At 37.9% G+C, this 25,346-nt stretch overlaps 1 protein-coding gene across 1 annotated transcript in view; it reads left to right on the forward strand.

Annotated features, from left to right (window-relative positions):
• Positions 1-25,346, forward strand: part of LOC134667279 (uncharacterized) — a 92,633-nt gene that overhangs the window by 20,016 nt on the left and 47,271 nt on the right. The window contains exon 2 of the mRNA XM_063524618.1: positions 9,103-9,236. Coding sequence (XP_063380688.1) covers positions 9,103-9,236 — 134 coding nt within the window. The remainder of the gene's footprint in view (positions 1-9,102; positions 9,237-25,346) is intronic.

Genomic DNA, 25,346 nt, shown 5'->3' on the forward strand with positions numbered 1-25,346 from the left:
GGTACGCTGGCGTACACTTAAAAAAAAATCCGCACACAAGTTCCGCGTCGGATCCTAACGGTTTGATATACTGAACTAACGATTATCTATCGAATCTCATTGATAGAAACCATAAAATCGGTTATGGGGCGGTAGCGTGAAGTTGACCCTTAAGTGGGGCCACTTAAGTTTTTTTTTAATACGTAATGTAGTCGGATCCTAACGATTTCACATGCTACTAACATGAACTAACGATGAACTAACGACTACATATCAATTCCAATTGATAGGAACCATAAATACAGTTTTGGAGTGGAAGACGGTGTTGGCGCTATCCCCTACTTTAAAAAAATTCGCACACAAGTTATGCGTCGGATCCTAACGATTTGATATACTGAACTAACGTGAACTAACGATGAACTAACGATATAGATATGCCATTTGCGGGCACTCGATATGGGGCGGTCAACTTCACGTGAAGTTGACCTCCCCACTTTCGTTTTAAAAAAAAATCCACCTTGTAGTCGGATCCTAACGATTTGATATACTGAACTAACGTGAACTAACGATGAACTAACGACTACATATCGATTCCAATTGATAGGAACCATAAATATTGATATGGAACCATAAATATTTCACATGCTGAACTAACATGAACTAACGATGAACTAACATTATACATATCGATTCCAATTGATAGGAACCATAAATACAGTTTTGGAGTGGAAGACGGTGTTGGCGCTATCCCCTACTTTAAAAAAATTCGCACTCAAGTTATGCGTCGGATCCTAACGATTTGATATACTGAACTAACGATTATCTATCGATTCTAATTGAAAGAAACCATAAAATCGGTTATGGGGCGGTAGCGTGAAGTTGACCGCCCCACTCATGTTATTTTTTTTAAATACGTAATGTAGTCGGATCCTAACGATTTCACATACTGAACTAACATGAACTAACGATGAACCAACGACTACATATCGATTCCAATTGATAGGAACCATAAATATTGATATGGAACCATAAATACAGTTTTGGAGCGGAAGACAATGTTGGCGCTCCCCTACTTTAAAAAAAAATTCGTACACAAGTTATGCGTCGGATCCTAACGATTTGATATACTGAACTAACGTGAACTAACGATGAACTAACGATATAGATATGCCATTTGCGGGCACTCGATATGGGGCGGTCAACTTCACGAGAAGTTGACCTCCCCACTTTCGTTTTTAAAAAAAACCATCTTGTAGTCGGATCCTAACGATTTCACATACTGAACTAACATGAACTAACGATGAACTAACGACTACATATCAATTCCAATTGATAGGAACCATATATATTGATATGGAACCATAAATACAGTTTTGGAGCGGAAGACGGTGTTGGCGCTCCCCTACTTTAAAAAAAAATCGTACACAAGTTATGCGTCGGATCCTAACGATTTGATATACTGAACTAACGTGAACTAACGATGAACTAACGATATAGATATGCCATTTGCGGGCACTCGATATGGGGCGGTCAACTTCACGTGAAGTTGACCTCCCCACTTTCGTTTTAAAAAAAAAACCATCTTGTAGTCGGATCCTAACGATTTGATATACTGAACTAACGTGAACTAACGATGAACTAACGATTCTAATTGAAAGAAACCATAAAATCGGTTTTGGGGCGGTAGCGTGAAGTTGACCGCCCCACTTATGTTATTTAAAAAAAATACGTAATGTAATCGGATCCTAACGATTTCACATGCTGAACTAACATGAACTAACGATGAACTAACATTATACATATCGATTCCAATTGATAGGAACCATAAATACAGTTTTGGAGTGGAAGACGGTGTTGGCGCTATCCCCTACTTTAAAAAAATTCGCACTCAAGTTATGCGTCGGATCCTAACGATTTGATATACTGAACTAACGTGAACTAACGATTATCTATCGATTCTAATTGAAAGAAACCATAAAATCGGTTATGGGGCGGTAGCGTGAAGTTGACCGCCCCACTTATGTTATTTTTTTTAAATACGTAATGTAGTCGGATCCTAACGATTTCACATACTGAACTAACATGAACTAACGATGAACTAACGACTACATATCGATTCCAATTGATAGGAACCATAAATATTGATATGGAACCATAAATACAGTTTTGGAGCGGAAGACGGTGTTGGCGCTCCCCTACTTTAAAAAAAAATTCGTACACAAGTTATGCGTCGGATCCTAACGATTTGATATACTGAACTAACGTGAACTAACGACGAACTAACGATATAGATATGCCATTTGCGGGCACTCGATGTTGGGCGGTCAACTTCACGTGAAGTTGACCGCCCCACAAAATTGAAAAAAGAAAATACTTAGAATCGGATCCTAACGATTTAATATACTGAACTAACGTGAACTAACGATTATCTATCGATTCTAATTGATAAAAACCATAAAATCGATTTTGGGGCGGTAGCGTGAAGTTGACCTCCCCACTTTTGTTTTTTAAAAAAATCGATGTTGTAGTCGGATCCTAACGATTTAATATACTGAACTAACGTGAACTAACGATGAACTAACGATTCTAATTGAAAGAAATCATAAAATCGGTTATGGGGCGGTAGCGTGAAGTTGACCGCCCCACTTATGTTATTTTTTTTCAAATACGTAATGTAGTCGGATCCTTACGATTTCACATACTGAACTAACATGAACTAACGATGAACTAACGACTACATATCGATTCTAATTGATAGGAACCATAAATATTGATATGGAACCATAAATACAGTTTTGGAGCGAAAGACGGTGTTGGCGCTCCCCTACTTTAAAAAAAATTCGTACACAAGTTATGCGTCGGATCCTAACGATTTGATATACTGAACTAACGTGAACTACCGATGAACTAACGATATAGATATGCCATTTGCGGGCACTCGATATGGGGCGGTCAACTTCACGTGAAGTTGACCTCCCCACTTTCGTTTTTAAAAAACATCCACCTTGTAGTCGGATCCTAACGATTTGATATACTGAACTAACGTGAACTAACGATGAACTAACGATTCTAATTGAAAGAAACCATAAAATCGGTTTTGGGGCGCTAGCGTGAAGTTAACCGCCCCACTTATGTTATTTTTTTTAAATACGTAATGTAGTCGGATCCTAACGATTTCACATACTGAACTAACATGAACTAACGATGAACTAACGACTACATATCGATTCCAATTGATAGGAACCATAAATATTGATATGGAACCATAAATACAGTTTTGGAGCGGCAGACGGTGTTGGCGCTCCCCTACTTTAAAAAAAAATCGTACACAAGTTATGCGTCGGATCCTAACGATTTGATATACTGAACTAACGTGAACTAACGATGAACTAACGATATAGATATGCCATTTGCGGGCACTCGATATGGGGCGGTCAACTTCACGTGAAGTTGACCTCCCCACTTTCGTTTTAAAAAAAAAAACCATCTTGTAGTCGGATCCTAACGATTTAATATACTGAACTAACGTGAACTAACGATGAACTAACGATTCTAATTGAAAGAAACCATAAAATCGGTTATGGGGCGGTAGCGTGAAGTTGACCGCCCCACTTATGTTATTTTTTTTCAAATACGTAATGTAGTCGGATCCTAACGATTTCACATACTGAACTAACATGAACTAACGACTACATATCGATTCCAATTGATAGGAACCATAAATATTGATATGGAACCATAAATACAGTTTTGGAGCGAAAGACGGTGTTGGCGCTCCCCTACTTTAAAAAAAATTCGTACACAAGTTATGCGTCGGATCCTAACGATTTGATATACTGAACTAACGTGAACTAACGATGAACTAACGATATAGATATGCCATTTGCGGGCACTCGATATGGGGCGGTCAACTTCACGTGAAGTTGACCTCCCCACTTTCGTTTTAAAAAAAAAACCATCTTGTAGTCGGATCCTAACGATTTAATATACTGAACTAACGTGAACTAACGATGAACTAACGATTCTAATTGAAAGAAACCATAAAATCGGTTATGGGGCGGTAGCGTGAAGTTGACCGCCCCACTTATGTTATTTTTTTTCAAATACGTAATGTAGTCGGATCCTAACGATTTCACATACTGAACTAACATGAACTAACGATGAACTAACGACTACATATCGATTCCAATTGATAGGAACCATAAATATTGATATGGAACCATAAATACAGTTTTGGAGCGAAAGACGGTGTTGGCGCTCCCCTACTTTAAAAAAAATTCGTACACAAGTTATGCGTCGGATCCTAACGATTTGATATACTGAACTAACGTGAACTAACGATGAACTAACGATATAGATATGCCATTTGCGGGCACTCGATATGGGGCGGTCAACTTCACGTGAAGTTGACCTCCCCACTTTCGTTTTTAAAAAAAATCCACCTTGTAGTCGGATCCTAACGATTTGATATACTGAACTAACGTGAACTAACGATGAACTAACGACTACATATCGATTCCAATTGATAGGAACCATAAATATTGATATGGAACCATAAATATTTCACATGCTGAACTAACATGAACTAACGATGAACTAACATTATACATATCGATTCCAATTGATAGGAACCATAAATACAGTTTTGGAGTGGAAGACGGTGTTGGCGCTATCCCCTACTTTAAAAAAATTCGCACTCAAGTTATGCGTCGGATCCTAACGATTTGATATACTGAACTAACGTGAACTAACGATTATCTATCGATTCTAATTGAAAGAAACCATAAAATCGGTTATGGGGCGGTAGCGTGAAGTTGACCGCCCCACTCATGTTATTTTTTTTAAATACGTAATGTAGTCGGATCCTAACGATTTCACATACTGAACTAACATGAACTAACGATGAACTAACGACTACATATCGATTTCAATTGATAGGAACCATAAATATTGATATGGAACCATAAATACAGTTTAGGAGCGGAAGACGGTGTTGGCGCTCCCCTACTTTAAAAAAAATTCGTACACAAGTTATGCGTCGGATCCTAACGATTTGATATACTGAACTAACGTGAACTAACGATGAACTAACGATATAGATATGCCATTTGCGGGCACTCGATATGGGGCGGTCAACTTCACGAGAAGTTGACCTCCCCACTTTCGTTTTTAAAAAAAACCATCTTGTAGTCGGATCCTAACGATTTCACATACTGAACTAACATGAACTAACGATGAACTAACGACTACATATCGATTCCAATTGATAGGAACCATATATATTGATATGGAACCATAAATACAGTTTTGGAGCGGAAGACGGTGTTGGCGCTCCCCTACTTTAAAAAAAAATCGTACACAAGTTATGCGTCGGATCCTAACGATTTGATATACTGAACTAACGTGAACTAACGATGAACTAACGATATAGATATGCCATTTGCGGGCACTCGATATGGGGCGGTCAACTTCACGTGAAGTTGACCTCCCCACTTTCGTTTTAAAAAAAAAAACCATCTTGTAGTCGGATCCTAACGATTTGATATACTGAACTAACGTGAACTAACGATGAACTAACGATTCTAATTGAAAGAAACCATAAAATCGGTTTTGGGGCGGTAGCGTGAAGTTGACCGCCCCACTTATGTTATTTTTAAAAAATACGTAATGTAATCGGATCCTAACGATTTCACATGCTGAACTAACATGAACTAACGATGAACTAACATTATACATATCGATTCCAATTGATAGGAACCATAAATACAGTTTTGGAGTGGAAGACGGTGTTGGCGCTATCCCCTACTTTAAAAAAATTCGCACTCAAGTTATGCGTCGGATCCTAACGATTTGATATACTGAACTAACGTGAACTAACGATTATCTATCGATTCTAATTGAAAGAAACCATAAAATCGGTTATGGGGCGGTAGCGTGAAGTTGACCGCCCCACTTATGTTATTTTTTTTAAATACGTAATGTAGTCGGATCCTAACGATTTCACATACTGAACTAACATGAACTAACGATGAACTAACGACTACATATCGATTCCAATTGATAGGAACCATAAATATTGATATGGAACCATAAATACAGTTTTGGAGCGGAAGACGGTGTTGGCGCTCCCCTACTTTAAAAAAAAATTCGTACACAAGTTATGCGTCGGATCCTAACGATTTGATATACTGAACTAACGTGAACTAACGACGAACTAACGATATAGATATGCCATTTGCGGGCACTCGATGTGGGGCGGTCAACTTCACGTGAAGTTGACCGCCCCACAAAATTGAAAAAAAAAAATACTTAGAATCGGATCCTAACGATTTAATATACTGAACTAACGTGAACTAACGATTATCTATCGATTCTAATTGATAAAAACCATAAAATCGATTTTGGGGCGGTAGCGTGAAGTTGACCTCCCCACTTTTGTTTTTTAAAAAAATCGATGTTGTAGTCGGATCCTAACGATTTAATATACTGAACTAACGTGAACTAACGATGAACTAACGATATAGATATGCCATTTGCGGGCACTCGATATGGGGCGGTCAACTTCACGAACATCTCTTAATCTCATCATCCCATCTTCTTGTTGGCCGGCCACGCTTCCTTTTTTTGTCTCCAGTAAACCAGTACATTATTGCTTTAGACCACTTTTCTCTCCCTCTAATTGTGTGACCTGCCCATTTCCATTTTAACTTCTTAATTGTTGTAGTAATATCTTTTGTTTTAGTACATTTCTTTATATCTATATTTCTAACTTTATCCGATAGTCGCTTTCCCATCATACTTCTCTCCATAGCGTTTTGACAAATTTCTAGCTTTTTGTAGTGGGATTTGTTTAGTGCCCATGTTTGGCAACCATAAGTTAGAACAGGAAGTATACAGGTATCGAACAATTTCCTTTTTATGGTCATACTCATTTCCTTATTTTTCATAACTTCTTTTAGGTTCCAATATTGTTTCCACCCGTTTCCAATACGTCTGTCTAGTTCTTTCGTAGTCAAGTCGTGTGGGGATATAATTTGACCTAGCTATAAGTATTCGTTTACATATTCGATCTTGTTGTTGTTGACGTAAATGGGTTCCTGTTCTCCATTGGTCATGGCTTTGGTTTTCAGAGTGTTCATACACAACCCTACTTTTTGGCTTTCTGTATCTAGGTCGCATATCATTTCGTTCAGTCTGTCTTTGGATGGTGAGATTATTATCAGATCGTCCGCAAATCTTAAATGCGAGAGGTTTTCGCCATTGATTGATAATCCGCATTCATCCCAATTTAATTTACGAAATACCTCTTCTAAGACAGCCGTGAAGAGTTTTGGTGACACTGGGTCGCCTTGACGGACTCCTCTTCCTATTTTAATTTCTTCACCCTCTCTGTCCAACTTAATTTTGGCCTTGCTGTTTTCATAAACGTTTTTTAGGATTCTGGTGTATTTGATTTCAACTCCTTGGTTTATTAGGGCTTGCCAGATTTTGTCATGTTCAAGTGAGTCGAAGGCTTTGCTATAATCCACAAAACAGCAGTAAAGGGTGATATTGAATTCCTTTGCTTTTTCAAAGAGTTGTTTAACTACATATATATGGTCCAGGGTTGAATATCCGCTCCTAAATCCTGCTTGTTCCCTCGGTTGACTTTCGTCGAGGATCTTGGTCATTCTATTGAGGATAATTTTGGCGAAGATTTTGTATATATTTGACATCAGGCTAATGGGGCGGTAGTTGTTAATGTTGTTTTTGTCACCTTTTTTGTGTAATAGTATGATTGTCGAAGTAGTCCATTGATTGGGGATTGTCTCATTTTGTAGCACATCATTGAATATGTTGGTGAGAGGTGGTACAAGGATATCTATGTTAGCAGTCAGAAATTCGTTGCTAATACCATCCGCTCCGGGGGGCCTTATCTCTTCTTTGTGTTTTTATTGCTTTTTCCACTTCTGCAGGTAATATGTCTGGCACCACGCTTCCACCTGTTATGTCTGTCGGGTGGTTGTTATCTTTCTTTGTGTATAAATCTCTGAAAAAAGTTGTCGCTATAGAGATAATTAGGGTTGACACAACTAAAATGAAAAGATAATGTTTTTTAAACTATATCATGTTACATATCAAATGATAGAGCTCATTTTGAGAATCACAAATATACATATTTTTTGTAATTTTAAAATGAATAGTTGACCATTCGCACCCCCTTATTTATGAAACTACTGGGTCTAAATGTTGAATTTGAAAATAGTTCTTTACCTATAAATGACACGAAAACTTTTTAGCAATATGCAGTCAAGGGTGAGTTGGAGTAATTACTTATGTTTTATTCGACTTCTACAGGCTTTTTAAAGGCAATTCACTCGAGTTTCACATATAAAAAATACATTGTTAAAAATTGGGTAGTGTACGGAACCCTTGGAACGTGAGTCCGACTCGCACAAGACCGGTTTTTCTATGAGATTTGGCTTAAAGGGCTACAAAAACAACAAAACAAAAAAATTTTACACAATTCTAGGGATTGACAGGGCAAGCTATGCTGGCGTCATCTGCTAATACTTCGACCAGCCAACCCCATATCACAGTCTGTAGATTTCCTGAAAAAATTATGAGTGGTATGTTTACAGCATGCCATTCAGTTGCTGCGTACTGAGAGTGGTATTTGTTGGAAGCTTACCAACACATGAAGGAAGATACTTCAAATTCTTTAAGTCCTTAATTGCAGATTTGATGAAGATTTTTTACTCTCTTCTGATTATGTACTTATTTTTTTGATGTCATTATTTATACGTCATCTCTTACACGTCACTTTTTTGGTGTGAATTTGTTTGGCTTTTATTGTAAATTCTGAGTGCCTACCGCGAAAATCGTAATTTCATTGTCTGGCAATCTTGCATATTCGAGCGACGAGACAAATAGACGAACGAACGAAATGGTTCGGGGTACAGTCACCATCAGATATATCAAAGAGGCTAACATGCTCACAAATATCTGAACACGCCTCTATTGTCAAGGCATTTGAATCCGTGTTGCAATATTTTTGAGCACCTCGGCTGCTCCGATATATCTGATGGTGACTGTATACCGACTGGTATGCTATGGAACACTAGAATGTATTATTTGTTTCAGACACAAACGGGCCAATCCCGGCAGGATGGAAGGAGGGCAGCCTGTACGCGGCTGTGCCGGCGCTGGCGCTCATAGTCACGGCCGTAGGGCTCCTGTTCGGGTGCACCTGGTGCTACAGGCACAAGGACTGTAAGGTAAGGGTGTACACTTGATATTGAACTCTGTTGCTAACGGATATAGGGTTCATCATACATTGTGCCTGTATTCAAGGAATGACTGTCAGATCAATCTTGTCTTACCTGAGGACCATGGAACGCACGCTCCAAACGTGCACGCTCGGCGATAGCGTCGAGCGCCATACATGTTCTAACCAATGTATGGTGGTCGGCCTCAGCGTCGAACGTGGATGCTCGAAGCGTACGTTTCGTCGTTAGTCGCCTACTTACAAACTTGTGTCGAGAGGATAGGGCTTTGACTGCTATTAGTGCTATCACAACGATCTGCTAATAACGATCTTTTTACAATTAGAGTGGGTTTAAGAAAGCTGTTGTATACAGGGTGGAAAGATAAGTCGGGCCCTGGAGGGAAACTACCTTAAATCCTTAAGCTGGCTCATTTTACTTAAAGGAGACATTCCTTTATTTTTAAAAAGAAACAAAACTGCATTCAAATTTTTTCTAAAACTCGCTTGCCTCGCCCGGGACTCGAACCGACTTAAAATTCCAAAAAATAAAAACTCGCAATTTTATTCTACTAGTGGATACAGTTAATGTGATAACATTTCTCCAAGAAACATTAGGTCTTACACTCGTCTGTCGTACAAAATATCCATAAAATCTAATATTTAGTACTTACGATTTTTTTTAAACAAGCCAAATTGAGGAAAAAAAGAAAAATAATTTGAATGCAGTTTTGTTTCTTTTAAAAAATAAAGGAATGTCTCATTTAAGTAAAATAAGCCAGCTTAAGGATTTAAAGTAGTTTCCCTCCAAGGCCCGACTTATCTTTCCACCCTGTATACCCAATACCCAAAAGAATCGAAATCACGTATGGGAAACATGTTATCTATCACGTATAGGTACCTACCTTCAGTAAGTAGGTAGGTATACCTACTTACTGAAAGTTTTTTGTGGTTGAATGTAGGCAGGTACTAATTGCGGAATGTCTGTTTGTCAACTGGTCTGCTTTGTTTACTACACGGTTGTTATTTTAAACTATGCATTTAACTCCACTGCTATAAACTATTATAACTTTGGACTTTTGGAGTACTTATTAAAATTCACACTGAAAATTAGGCTCTAGTTTTGCTACGAGACAGTCGCATTTAAACGGGAAAATTATCGTAACCGCTGCAGTGCTAATGGATTACCTTCCATTCCAGTATTGCAGGATTCTAATTAATTGTCTACGCTTTATATCCTGGTCTAAAGGTCGTTATAAACAACTGACACAATCCAACTAATAAATTGAATCTATTGTAAATAGTAATGGACTATGCGTATTGTGCACGGCGATGCTGTAACTTTCAAAGTTTGCGTTTGTTCATTGCAATTTATAGGAAAGCTTTTAGTTTAGTTACTATTATGTTTATTGTTCATTGTAAATAGTTGCAATTTTCTATGCGTTTAAAGTATCTTTCTGTTAATTCCGCTACTCGATGCTAGACGTCGACTACGAAAATAATAAAAGTTTTGTTACCGAAACGGATGTACATGAAGTCAATACTCTATGTATTTTTTTCTCTATGGTAGCATGTCCTGCTTGAATAGTTCCGAGCATTTCAAAGTCAAAGCGCCGTATTTTTAACTCAACTACGGCAAAGCCAAAATGAAGGGTTATGTTTTTAACAACATTTGCATGTTCTTGCATACTTATTCTTATGGTGCTAATAGCGAGCAGATTCTCATTAATAATATATCAAATCAATCGCTCATGTTAGGCTGCGGGTGGCGGGTCAGACAGGCTACATTTTATAACAACTTCAACTTCAAAAAAAGAAAAAGTTTTGTACATAAACTTTAGTAAAATACATTTACTGCATTAAACATTTGAAACGAAACTGTATTCATTTCCGCGATGACTGCAGCGTACAAACGGAAGTAGCTTTATTTTGATAAAAAGTCCGTATGTTTTTGATTACATCATTTCGTACGTCATACGCAAGCCATTCCTAATATTACAAATGCGAAGTGTTGGTTTGTCCTTGACAAATCAATTGAGCAGCTAAAGAAGTGCTAGAATGCTAGAAGCAACTTAGATGCATTCACGAAGGTGCGGTCTTTAAAATAATAATGCTGTATCTTTCTCTCTCGCTCGTCGTAGCGTTTATCTCGGTTGAATCTTAGATGCTACTTTGGAACCCGATAGGGTTAGACCAAGACAAGTCTGCAACGATTTTGATAGCACACGCAGTGCAAGTGTTATTTATACGTCATAATTTCATAGAAATTTGACGTTTAAAATGATTGCATTGCGTGTGCTATCAAAATCGTTGCAGAGTTGCCTTGGTCTAACTCTATGCGCCTTTTCTACTTTTTCTCCTCGACTTTGCACGGTTTTCGGTGTTCTTTTTTATAAGACCACAGGCATGGATGTCATTCTTCGCAACATCCAGCCAGCATCTCAAAGGCTTTCCCCTTTTCACCGAGTACAGGCGTGCCCTAAATGAGGGCGACATGACAATTTACTTTGTGTTAGCAGAGTATGCTTACAAAGAAATGTGCTGAGTTAAAATTACAGAACAGAGATAGTTAAACGTACAAAACTGGTGAATTCATTAAATTTTAATTAAGACCTACAAACGTGACATAAACATGTCTATCTCAGACGTGTGAATTAATTTCATAATGCTGTTACATGACAGCACTTTCTACTGCATTTCGTATCAAATTACTGCAGCAACGAGATACAGTTATTTTCCTAATGTGACGTGATATGGAACTGCAATCGTGCAGAATTACATCTTGCGGTTACACTTTTCTCAATTAGGTGACATATTTTAAAATATGGTGAGATGAAAACAACATTAAATTTATACTCTGTATCTCTAGGTATTTAAATAAAAGTAAACAAACAATTTGTACATTTTCGGGTAGTTCTAACATTTATTGGCTAAGCAACCAAATACAAAACCCCCTGGATCTGTCACTGAACGGCCTGACTTTAACCTACATTATTCGATCATGTAATATTTTCATCTATCCTCAACTGGCTTAAGGAGCCATTTGAGGGTAAATTTTGTTTACTTTTATTTCTCTTCTTCCTGGCGTTATCCCGGCATTTTGCCACGGCTCATGGGAGCCTGGGGTCCGCATGACAACTAATCCCATGATTTGACGTAGGCACTAGTTTTACGAAAGCGACTGCCATCTGACCTTCCAACCCAGAGGGGAAACTAGGCCTTATTGGGATTAGTCCGGTTTCCTCACGATGTTTTCCTCACCGAAAAGCGACTGGCAAATATCAAATGATATTTTGTACTAAGTTCCGAAAAACTCATTTTTAAATTTTGTTTACTTTTATTTAAATACTTAAATATACAGAGTATAGACTGGGTTGAATTTATCAGTATTGGTTGCCACTTGTCATTTAATTGTGACAATTATCATGAAATGTGAATATGATATATCAGCTTTGAAATTTGAGCTTTCGCGACAATATTTGCACGACCTTCTAATAAGACGAATAGGTTACAAAGTGCTGGCAACCGCACCATAGGAGAGAAAAAGCTGATCGGATTTCGGATAATATTGGCCAAAGAAATGTGTAGTGTGTGTGCTATGCCTCACCCACACACAAGCATAGCCAGGGTATATAAGTGCATGTACGTGTTATTTAAGTTAATATACGTCTATACTCAAAGCTAGTTGTTTTCCTTTAACGCCCAACCTCACATGGCGACCCTGCCAGTGCGGCCTTGCGCTGCACTGGCAGCTCGCTGCGCTTACCAGTCAAGGACGTGGAGAAAAATCAAAATTTTAAGTTGAAGGACTATGTTATACAAAATTGTGTCGGACATTTCTGAGCAAAGTGAAAATGGGATAAGTGATATTAAAATCGTGCATAATTGGACAGTAATTGCCAGGACTAGATACATATTATTTAAAACGAACTTTACACGCGCTTTCTTTTTTTACTTATATACCCTGGCTATGCTTGTGTGTGGGTGAGGCATAGCACACACACTACAAATGTGATCAATGGCATTTCGCCTCAACGCCCCCAACCAATAAGCAAGCTTTACAAAATTGGATGCCAAGTAAGTCAAGTGCACGGCGCGGTTATTCGCTGATATCAGAGCCGCAGGAACGTGATAAATTTTATGCAAACACATGAAGCGGAAGCTTGAACGATATGGGAACATTGGGCTTATAAGATACTTGCAGCATCCTAGCGATTGTTATTCTCTAATAGTTCTAATAGTCGCCGGGACAAATGTGCGATAGAAAGTGACGGACACCATTTTATCACGCTGTCACGTAGACAAAAACGACCATCATATCCGTGCTGGAATTAATTCAAATTTCCTCATTGAAACCGATTGGAGTACCGAAATGTAACTTGTACTAAAAGCTAATAAAATAAGCTGACATACTTCTACAGGCACCTTCATTCTTATTTCATGACTTTGTTTGGTTAGAAAAGAATGTTTTTAGTCATTTTTACTAAGCCCTTTAAACGCCCAACGGACCTCCCTCTTCTCCAAGTACTGGTAATCAACCGACGGGGTCGACGGACCGACGCGCCCTGACTTATCACGCGTATGACCCATTTACTATCCCGCCGCTTGTCACTCAGTGCATAACGTTAATAAACCAGACGATGAATGAATATTCACGTCACGGACGGTATCGGCCTGTCAGTTGTTCGGAACTGTCCAAATTTTGTTCTAACTAACAGGCCGATACCGTCCTGCGGACTGTTAATCAGTGGGCCCCTTTAGTTTTAAGATTAGACGGGGCTTAGAAAATAAACACAAACTTCGAGTTCTAAATGGCTGAAATATAAGAAACTGTATTTTTTTCTTGGAAAGGTTGGGTCTAATGTATCTATTCATTTCGCGGTCCGTAGAGTACTGTTGGGCGTTTTTAGAATTAGAGTCCGTCACGTAATGGAATTCCACACACCAAAAAAAATTTTTTTTTGACTAAAAATGGGTTGAATTAAATCTACTATTTATATATTTTATGAAAATGTTACTTTCTTTCTATATAAATTATTTATATTCCTAATAAATCACTTTAAACTGAATGACAGCGAATGTGACGATCCATTACGTTACAAGTTTTAGGCAGGTTTTAAGTGAAGATCGGAGTGTTTTAAGTGAACCAGTTTTTATTTATTGAAATACAAAACAATATTAATTTTCTAAAAACGAATAACACCTGCAATACTAAGTATTACAATAAAGTTATTTAAAGAAGTCTTTCCAATACGTCACATTTTTCGTTTTAATAGTTGCTTTGCAATCATTTTGTTCTAAAAAACGTAAGGTAAAGGTATTATAAAAAGTTGTTTTTAATAATTATCATATATTATTCTTGCAAATGAGATCGAAATCAGTATCAATTATCCTAAAAATTAATATAAATTCTAATAAAATCAATCACAGCCACAGTAGGACAAAGTGACGTTATGGACCATAATATCGCGTTTAGGAACTACACGAAGGGTTTACATGTGCGGAAAATAGCTACTTAATTTAATACCTACTTAATGTTGTACTAAATTAAATAATTTAGTAATTAATACCTATTATTATAGTTTAACTTAACAGATTTTGAAATTTCCTGCAGTAATTATGCTTTCGACTGCAGCAGTATTGCAGCACGATAATACTGCCGACTGCATTACTGCTACAAAATCAAAATAGATGTTGGTGCCCAGTTTTTTGACATTTGCAGTTAGCAGTATTGTCGTACTGCAATACTGCTGCAGTCGAAAGCATAACCTGCGCCTGCCAGCGTTTCTTAGGTCGAGCCGCCACTGGTGCTAAGTAATTACTAGTAGGTCGAGTAGTTAGAAGAATATAGCTAGAATAAAATTATTTGTGTGTTTTTAATATCACTCTACCTACTATATTTTGGCAACTTAAACTGACGGCATGTAAACCGTGCATTTTCATTCCATACGTCACGTTTTTTTGTTCCACTAATACATCACGTAACGTTTTGGATGTGACGTAGGCATGCCGGTTGGTTAATAAAGCGAAATAGCGGTCTGATCGTTTGAATTTTCTTAATTATAATTATTTGATATCATACAACACATAATAATCTAACGTAATTCATAAATATTTAGTCAATAATTGACTCCTTATCTTCAGTTTAATTCAGTTCGTTGTGGAAAACAAATTTCTGCACATCGTGACGCTCAACCTACACTAGCTTTTTTCGAGCCCAATTGCCTTGTAAAACCTAAACACCGGGTAATTATAGGAACATAATGTTACGATCATGTAAAAATCCGTATGATATTAGTAGATTTTTGCTACTAAGTTGGTAAAAACTCCGTGACGTTGGTGGAAATTTCCACTACGTCGATATTGAAGGACAACAATAAATTAAACTTTAATGCATATTTTTACTTTAGGTGCTAAAAAATAAGGTTTTAAATAGATTTTGGCTGGTACGATCTTATCACACAACAACCAGGTTCGGGCCTAGAAGGAGGCAGATATATAATATTTGGATCCAAAGTATGCAAAGTGTGCATGGGACACTCAAAAATCATCTCCCTTTCTTCAGTTTTTGTACATTTTCTTTACTTTAAAGTACCATTTAATCAGTTTTTTTACCATAAATACTCAGATAATAAATCACTTTACAATTTTTGTATACGTGTAGTACACTTTAAAACAGTATTTGACGGTAAAAAAGTATACCAAAGTCGTAGGACAGTGATATTTTACCCAAATATTTTTTTCCGAAAACGCCCTGTTATGGGTCCAACAACAGCTTATTAGTGTTATGTTATGTTCCTACACAACGGAATCCGTGAGAGAATCATCATGTTTTTCAAATTTTCATATATGGTTGCCCATAGTTTTTTCGTGTATGTAGCTTCTATAGTCCTCGATTTCTAGTCTGGGTAGGACCTGACATCCTAACATTTGTTTAATGGTTCATGATTTTTCACCACGCGTGTTTTTAGGGAGTTATTCTTTTTTGGTTTTATCAATAATAAAATAATGGAGAGAATGTTTTGGCCGTCGAAATCCCAATCCCAAATCCCAATCTGCCAAATCATCACGACTACGACAAATTGCTCTAAAGTAAGTTTTTATACATCATACCAGGACCAACTCAAAAATAAACCTCCAATCATTTAGAATCGACATCCGCTGACGTCGACCGACAGATCACTGTAAAGAATAGAACGTCAATTGCTGCCAAGTATATGATGCTGATGAGTAATCCGTTGCGGGCTGTCCCATCTGCCGTTAATGAGTCATTAGTGCGTTGTGGATCATTGGGAGTTAAGGGGATATGCCATGCACATACAAATGAAGACACGGAAGTTTCGTAGACCTTAGCCCATTGTAATAAAGTTCATGACAGGTCCGTTTATGGTATAGATAGGTAGTGCTATATACAAAGACGCAACACTGCCCCTTGTCTTCTCGTTCTAATTGTTTACTTTGTAGATTGTGAAGTAGCGATCCAAAAGACTCGAGCCCTGTTAGCTCTTTTTTAGGACTCGCCATATCTCTTGACGCCTAAAAGGCTAAAAGCCTATTTTACTAATTAAATAGAAAAGTTTTTTAGCCTTTTAGGCGTCAAGAGATGAGGCGAGCCCTTAAAAAAGAGCTAACAGGACTCGAGTCTTTTGCATCACTATTGTGAAGGAACAAACTTCGTAGAAAAAATAGCATGTTTAGGTAGTTAGGTACCTGTTTTTATCCTTTATATTCTTAAAATACTTTCTTAATAGAGAAACTCTAAAACATTAGTAGTGTATATGATTCAATTTCACGGTCCTATATCCATCAGTATAAACCTAATTGTCTGTCGTCAGAATCTACCTATATAACGGGACTGTTTTTCACATACCTACAGTTGTACCTACGCACTTCTATGTAAGGCCATTGGATAATATTGACAGCCTGTCTCTAAGCGGCGGGCATGGGAAATCATACATCGATTATATTGTCACTTTCCATTGTTTCTAGCAAGTTGAATGTAACGGTTATAACTGTTTGAGATTATACGGTTGATTTATTGATGACATGTCTATTCGCAAATCGTCTATTCTTTTCTATGCTTGATCCTATTGTGGTTGTTCAACGAGGTAGGAGGTTAGATAAAAGTAGCATGAGACTGGTTCGCTCTGAAGATCTGCAATTCTGCATCTTAATGTTCTTTTCTTTCAGTGTCAAAGTCAAATGGGACTCAAATGATTTAAGAAGAGTTGTTTATACTTAGTTTAAGTATGTGATTTAAGTAATGGTATCGGTCGTTTTCATGTTAAGTATAACTTTTTGTTTCAAAAAACCAAAGAAATATGAATGGAACAAACATATTTGAGGTTTATATAAACTTTTCCTATTATAAATTGATATTAAGGTAGGTACGTAAAATCGATAGCATTCCAGCTCATAGTAACCAAGGAAAATATACAATGCATACAAATGCTTGTCCGTGACTCTGTATAGTGATATGCATCAATACTATTAGTAACAATAACAACACAGCTCATTTTATTTATAGTGTGTGAACTAATCTTCCAAGCAATGTTCATAACACGTATGTAGTAGGTAGTTGATATGTAGTTGCAACTGAGTACGGTCAAGGAATTGGATTTATGTACCATTGCGTCCCTTGTCACAGTGACAATAATATAATATGAGATCTCTAATCACTCTAATGGCTTTGGTAAGGTACGATGTGGTACAGAAATCAAATTCCATAATTGTACGTGTACCCCCACCAGCCAGCCCCCCACACCAGTGTATCTATCGATTAGTGTTGTACTGAATATGTGATGCGATAAACGAATATACTCGGTAATTCGCAAAAATATAATTTGTCCTAAAGTCCTAATGAGGCCTCCAGAGGTGCAAGGGCCTTCATAAGCTCTCGTCTCGCCACACCTCCCTATCTTAAGGCAACACTTTTATTACCCTCGCTCCAGCCTAGTCCAACAGCACGTCGATCGCCTTCGACTGCCTATCGCTATCGCTATGATAGGAGCCACGGCATTCGCTTTACGCTTGCCAATGGTGTGGCCTATTACTCCTCGAAATGCTTTAAAGCGTTTTGTGGTGCGGGATATGTCCAATAAGCCCTTTTGTCAATAAGATAATAATTTTATAACAACTTAAAAACGGTTGGAATATTTTATATTTCCTTGGCCATTGAGACTTGAGGAGTAATCATTTAAGAATAGAACGGCAGTATGCATCAGGAATATTAATAACTGTGGCACTGACCGCTCCTAAATTACTCTGTTATTGATGTAGCGTATTAAACCTAATAAATACGTACATTGTACCGTGGACGAGGTCGCAATCGCATAATTATGATGTTTATGAAGTTATACACTTGTTTTATCGTGTACAGTAAGTTTTACACATACTGTCTAGATACATACTTGATATTTAATACATTCACTGCCCCCGACGCACATGTGCGTTCACCGCCGTACAGTTTGTTCCTAAGCCTCTACCATCAGTTGGCAGAGTATTTTTCACTTACACTCGGTGAATAAACGTGCCGTGAGTCACGTTTTACGTTTCTTTACGGTCTTATGTACCTAACTTCACTCCACTCCAAACGATACTGTCCCTTTCTAACTATACTAAAAAACAGAGCAAGAGTTACGAGTATATCGGAGTTTTATACAGCGCCTCTAGGAGTCACCTAATGAACTAAATAACAAAATTGTCAAATTTTCTCACGTCTACGTAATTTACTATCTATGCATCTCGCTCTCGCATATTAGTGCAAGTGAGATGCACAGAAAGTAATGTTACATATACTGATGGTAGCCGTGAATATAGAGGTTAGAGGTAAGGAGAATCCTTTATGACTTTATGAGAAAACTCCTTTAAGGGAGAATATTTGCAAAAACTGGGCACGCTGTCAGCTATTATAATTTTTCTAAATCTCTCCAGAGTAGCGAAAAAAAGAAAACCCATAAACCTAGTTTTTCATTGTATCAATACCGTACTAAAAATCATGGAGAATGGAAGATACTCGTATTTATATACAAGTGGAAAAACGTTTTCTCTTTTTGTATGGACGATTACGTAGTATACTTCCCTCTTAAGGTTTTTGACGGACACTTTTTCATTATTAATTACACGGAGATTGTATTCCTTACCTCTACCATCCACTAAGAGCATTTAGAAGGGAGATGTCATCGCTGTCATTTTCTTTACAAAACAGTCCGCCGATTTTTGCGGGGGAGGGGACGTCAAATGTATTGCTATTTCTACATGATTTGTACGTATCGTACAAAAAGCCATGTCGGTCCATACAAAAGTTTGCACAATTGTGCAAGTTTTTCGGCAGAGGGGTAAGTAATAATGTCAACAAAAAAATAAAGAGTATACCTTCGAGACTACTACGACTATGATATTTGATTTATTCGGTTGTCAATATAAAACAAACGTAGGTGTTCTTTCTTCTCGTATGAGACGCCATTACTATGTAGTCTTGCTTGAGATTAATAAACATTACCTATATGGTGTTAAAACAAGCTTTTCTTTCCTGCTTGGAACCCTAATCCTAAATCCTAACAGTAAGCACTCAATGGCCACTCCAGTTATTAAATGCTCTAAGACCAGTTTTGTCACTTTGTTACTGACTCAACCTTCATTCTACAATTTTTTAAAGATTTGACGTTGCCATAGTTACGAAAATAATAAACACATCAATGTTAGTAAACAGTGTATAAATTAAAATATAATTGTATTCAAGACAAAAATTGCAAAATATGATAATTACGTAAACATCATCAATAATCGAGTTAAAATTATGACATTGCGTGTTAAAAAATAGGAAGCAAAGTATACGGCGCGATTATACAGGCTACTTTTGGCTACATATTTATTACCTATGATGAAAATAATACACACATGAGAAGAAATCTTAAAATATTAAAATAGGTATGTATTATAATGGTCCGCTTCAGTCCGCATCATGACAGCGGCCGTCTCCTACTGCTAAGTAACATTATCTAATAGAGTGTCCGGAAAGAGAAAAGTCGTGAAATTTAGGGGAGCCCATACATTATACCTACGACTCTTCTCTTTCCGCACAGACCCTACGTATGACCTTAATAGCGATTTTAATTTTATAGTACCTATATGATCTCGAGTATATTTCAGTGCCAAGCGCCCCATTTCCAATACAAAATGAACCCACGCAGCGGGTTTTTGGCAATAAATGTGTTTAAATCTTATTTAAATTTTCAGATTCAGAACCACCTGCAAAAGTTTTTGAAGAAAGTTTTATATTTCCTGTTACCAAGTTGACATCAAAAACGATTACCTAGGTACCAAACACAATAATTTGAACAACGGAAAATAAAATAATACTTACTTAGTAAAGAAAAATAAATAAACCCACAGAACATTTGTATGTTTTATTTTATATAAGATTATAATGCTTAATAAAATACGTAGCAATTCTTGTGTAAATATTATAATAGGTCTTGCGGTATGGTATGTCTTATTCTTACTATGTGTTACGTGCACCCAGCAACAAAAACAGCAACATGTCTATGTACCGCTCCTTGTATTGAGCCTTAATTCTTAATACATATGTAACTTCTACATGCATACATGATGCAATCCGGGTTTTCATGGAAATGTTGTTTTCAATCAGCTTCTTGCCTAAAACCAAAAACTGCTCGTAAGCAATGTGATTTTCGCAAATGTAGCAGTAGAAATAGGAAAATATGATGTCAAGTATAACTCATTACCTTTGTACTAAATCAGCCTTTTATCGAACTATTAATTGATTTATCCCTTAAAGTTTTGCTTGAAGTTCACATACTGTTATAAATTTATACATATTACGTTGAAAATTGCATTGATATTCGTGAAAAATCTGCGTATTTGTTGTGTTTACAAGTTGACAGAAATGTCACGTTGGAAACGCACGTATTTTTCCATAACATCTGTCACGTTTACTCGCGTAAAGTATTTACGCAGAATAATTCTGGCTCAGTTTTCATTATATAATTAGAAAGAGAGCGTTTTAGGTGTGAAGTTAGGCAAGTATGGAAAACTCGCGTAAAAACGTCTATAACTCATGGTACCAATTGATTTTTTTAGTTCTTTACGTGACCGGTAGAGGCTCTGTACAATTACTCCATACATTTTCCTTAACTTTCTCACTGTCTTCACTTCTCACTGTCATTCACGAAACTGATAGTAGAGCTACTAGGCCACGCCCCCTGGCAGTGAATGCGTTAATAAGCACTTGCAAATACCTCGTGATTATACAAAGATGTACCGCTGTCCGATGAAGTATATCGCTCGGAAGGCCAAGTTTCATACTATATCAATGACGCAGAATCTTCCTGATTTCGTGTAATACGTGGGCCATACTGAAAATTTCTGGATTTTGATATATGAGTCGACTTATTTTTTCTAAGTGGCCAGTAGATATGAGCGCCGCGCCGGCGCGCCGCCGCCGCCGACAAAATTTTCGCGCCGCCGCCGCCGACGCTGCGCTATCGGCGCGGCATCGGCGTGACCTTGTTAGATACTACTACTTTCAGAATCAGATAATATATATTTTATCTAGTTCAGATCTTTAACGGCGCCAGTCTGAATAGCTTATAGACATTCAAAAGGTATTATAGGTCCATATAATTAAAAAATATTGATGGTAAATTCAAACTTTTCTGTTTGGTAACCGCGCTAGTACTGTTAGGGCAACGAAATGACTAATTTTGCCAGCTTGCTAGCCCATTCGTCATTCACCGCGAATTTAATCATTGCAACCATGGTTGAATGTCTTTAAAAGGGGTTAATTTCAGATATTAAGCGTTTTCACGCCCAAAGGTCCGACCGTTGGCTTCGCACGGAATCACGGAAGGGCGTCGGAAACAGAAGCCTCCAAGTTTTCGGCCCTGTTTGGAGCCTAACTTTCGGCCTCGCTTTTAAAATAAATGCTTGGTCATTGGATCTTTTCCGATCTTAGCTTCACTGCAGCATGGCCTTTAACCTCGCACGAATGCACCTGCAGGAAAGCTCCATGTCTTTAACACTATGGCCTCGGTCTTTATCGGCCTTCGGACTTGCTTACACTGGACCAATAGTTCAATTCCTAGCTCTGCTCTCATGCAGCTTGGCCTTCGGCCTCGCACAGAAGCGCGCCATAATCGGCGCTCCGGGCATTCGGCCATTAGCCAAGCTCACACTTGGCATTCTATTCTAAGCTGTATGCTTATCTGCAGCTCAGCCTCTGGCCTCGCATGGGAAGGCGTCGGAATCAGGTCTTCGGTGTTAGGTGGAGCTCGGCTTTGGACCTCACTTTTTGACATAAATCGGTTTGTTGGGTCGATATTGGTTAATGACGGAGGTTAATTTTCCTCACTTCAGCTCTTTGGCCTGTCAACCAGACGTTTCCCTGATACAGTCAATCCGCTACTTCTTACTTAGCACAAAAGATAAGGGCCTCACAAAAATCTTCCGGCCAGGGCCTCGCCAAGATTAAGACCGCCTCTGATGCCGCGCGATACTGTTCATACTATATAAAACTTTTTTCGTACCTTAATTCAATAAATTTTGCTTGAAATTGAAAAATGCACTTATTTTATAACTTTGTTATAGCAAAAATATGTTTTTTCGGTAAAATTTTGGTTTAAATTAGTTTTTCATTAATCAAAGGTGTTTCAAGGCCACGCCGCCGATTCGCCGCCGCCGCCGTCCGATTTTGACCGGCGCGCCGCCGCCGGCTAAATGCCTATCGGCGCTCATATCTAGTGGCCAGTTCCAGGAATTTTCAGTATGGCCTAAGTATACCTACTGATGTATCCAATACATATCACAGATGCAGGTAGATTAAAGAGATCTACGAGTGCGAATATGTCCGGACCAAAAAAAAACGAACGTGTATTTAACCCGTGCTACAAAAGCTCCTTGCTCGGATAAATAGGCCGAGTGCACTACACGTCGAACTGAGCATGCTTCGCGGGCCCATTGTGCCGCTGTTCTCCGAGAGCCCCGTCATAGAGAATAGTACATAGAGTGCTTGTTGAATGTGATAATGTTCTGTTTTTATAGTTGCCCAATTTCACGGTAGATGTCGCTGTTCTGTCGGCTACTTCGCGCTATTAAGATTTTTCCACAGCCCCGTATACAGTCAATTTGGTCTCGGAATAAATGAGTATTCAGTTGTCAAGAAAGTGTTTCATTACAAAAGGTAGGAAGTGCAGTGATCATTCCATACTTCGGTTTTAGTACCAAAAAGACTATTATTTTCGTAGTCGACATCTAGCATCGAGTAGCGGAATTATCAGTACTGCTACTTGACAATAGATGTAGCACCGACCGAAAAGTCTAATGCTCAGCAATTTTCAGATAATATTATAACCAGATTAACCGGAACGCTATTTTCAACGACTTCTGCTATTAATACTAGTTGTAAATTGTTGTTCAATACAATTTTCGTGAGTCGCGACACTAGTGAATTCTAGTATCGAGTAGCGATAATTCCGCTACTCGATGCTAGATGTCGACTGCGAAAATAATAGTTGTTTTGGTACCAAAACTGATGTATGGAGTGAGCATCTCACTATATTTCTCTATGGCCACGTGTACGCTGTGTTGGAATCAAGTGACATGACCTGCTTACATGTTGCAGTCCTTTTACGAATACTTAATGGCAACGAGGAAAGTTTCTGTAAGAAATGCTGTTCTCTAAGAGACTTTGGAAAGAAGGCAACTAAGCTTCATTTAGTTTTGTTTTGGATATAGAAAAGTAAAATCTGATTAATCTAACACGGTTATTACATTGCAATAGGCCTTTCGCTATCTTCTTAATCACGATTGAACTAGGGATAGTTAGGAAAATTGCTCTGAAAGTTAGTTTTACGCAGTTGATTTAGAAATCTGCTCATTGTTCACAGTACAGCAGTAATAAAATTGATCGAATCTGAAATTAAAATTAATATTGTTTTGATGGCAACCATCATTTACTTTTATATTTTAGGTATTACGTGATTTATTAATTAATGTTCACCGACATAACATACTGTGCACTAGGGTCATAAATGTCATAATTGATCATTTCCACTATGATACACGCTGTCAGTTGCCAAAATAGATACTATATGTTGCGCAACATCCATTTTCAAGCCCATTACACGCATTTGTTATATCCATCCAAACCACTTACACAAGCCATCTCCCATTACCGAGTTCGAATAGGGTCGTATCGTAGCGAGCAGCGACGTAGCGACCCCTTGCTTACGTCACTATCAAGGACAAACTAAATATCAAGTCGACGCGAAAATAGCTATGATAAATTAAAACAAGGAAATGCGGATTAATATAGAGAGAACTCAATCGAGTTGGTTTAAGAAATTAAGATCCATGTAAGGATGGTAATGGAAAGAGCTATGTGGTGCTCATTCCGTAATGTTATTATCATCAATTCAGCATCATTTTAGCCTCTTGTAGCCACTTTTCCCGATCCGAAGCTAATCTCGATTTTTTTTACATTTGCTTGCAGCCTTAACCGGCGGCACTCAATCATTTTGAACGCGATTAAATCAATCAGCCGTGTTTAGAAGAAATATGTGAGCACTTTTTCGCTCAGATCCGACCAGTTATCCCGTCGCCATTCTTCACACCTATAAAACAAAGGCCCCCGCCGCGTCTGTCTGTATGTGTGTTTGTATGTTCGCGATAAACTCAAAAACTACTGAACGGGTTTTCATGCGGTTTTCACTTATCAATAGAGTGATTCTTGAGGAAGGTTTAGGTGTATAATTTGTTAACCGCTAGTTCTTTATAAAACATTTAATTGTTTTCGTCGCGTCGCGAAGTCAGGAACCCACTACAGTGACGTCACTAAACATAACAATCGCAACTCAAAGGCTAACTGCCTCTTACTTTGTTTTCTGCCTTATAAATCGAATGAATGGGGGAGCCAATTCACAAGACTTACAGACCACTTCTCTTGAGCCGACCACTATTAGTCGGACTTCACTTTAGGCGGACACGTTTGAAAGTTTTTGTAATACAGATTTTAATCCCCGAATCGCGAAAAAATAAATTTACCCTCCCATAGAAAATATTAGGCCAGCCAAAATGTATGAAACTGCCAAATTTTTTTTACACG

Source organism: Cydia fagiglandana, chromosome 9 (genome assembly GCF_963556715.1).
Source record: "Cydia fagiglandana chromosome 9, ilCydFagi1.1, whole genome shotgun sequence".
NCBI classification, from domain to species: Eukaryota; Metazoa; Arthropoda; class Insecta; order Lepidoptera; family Tortricidae; genus Cydia; species Cydia fagiglandana.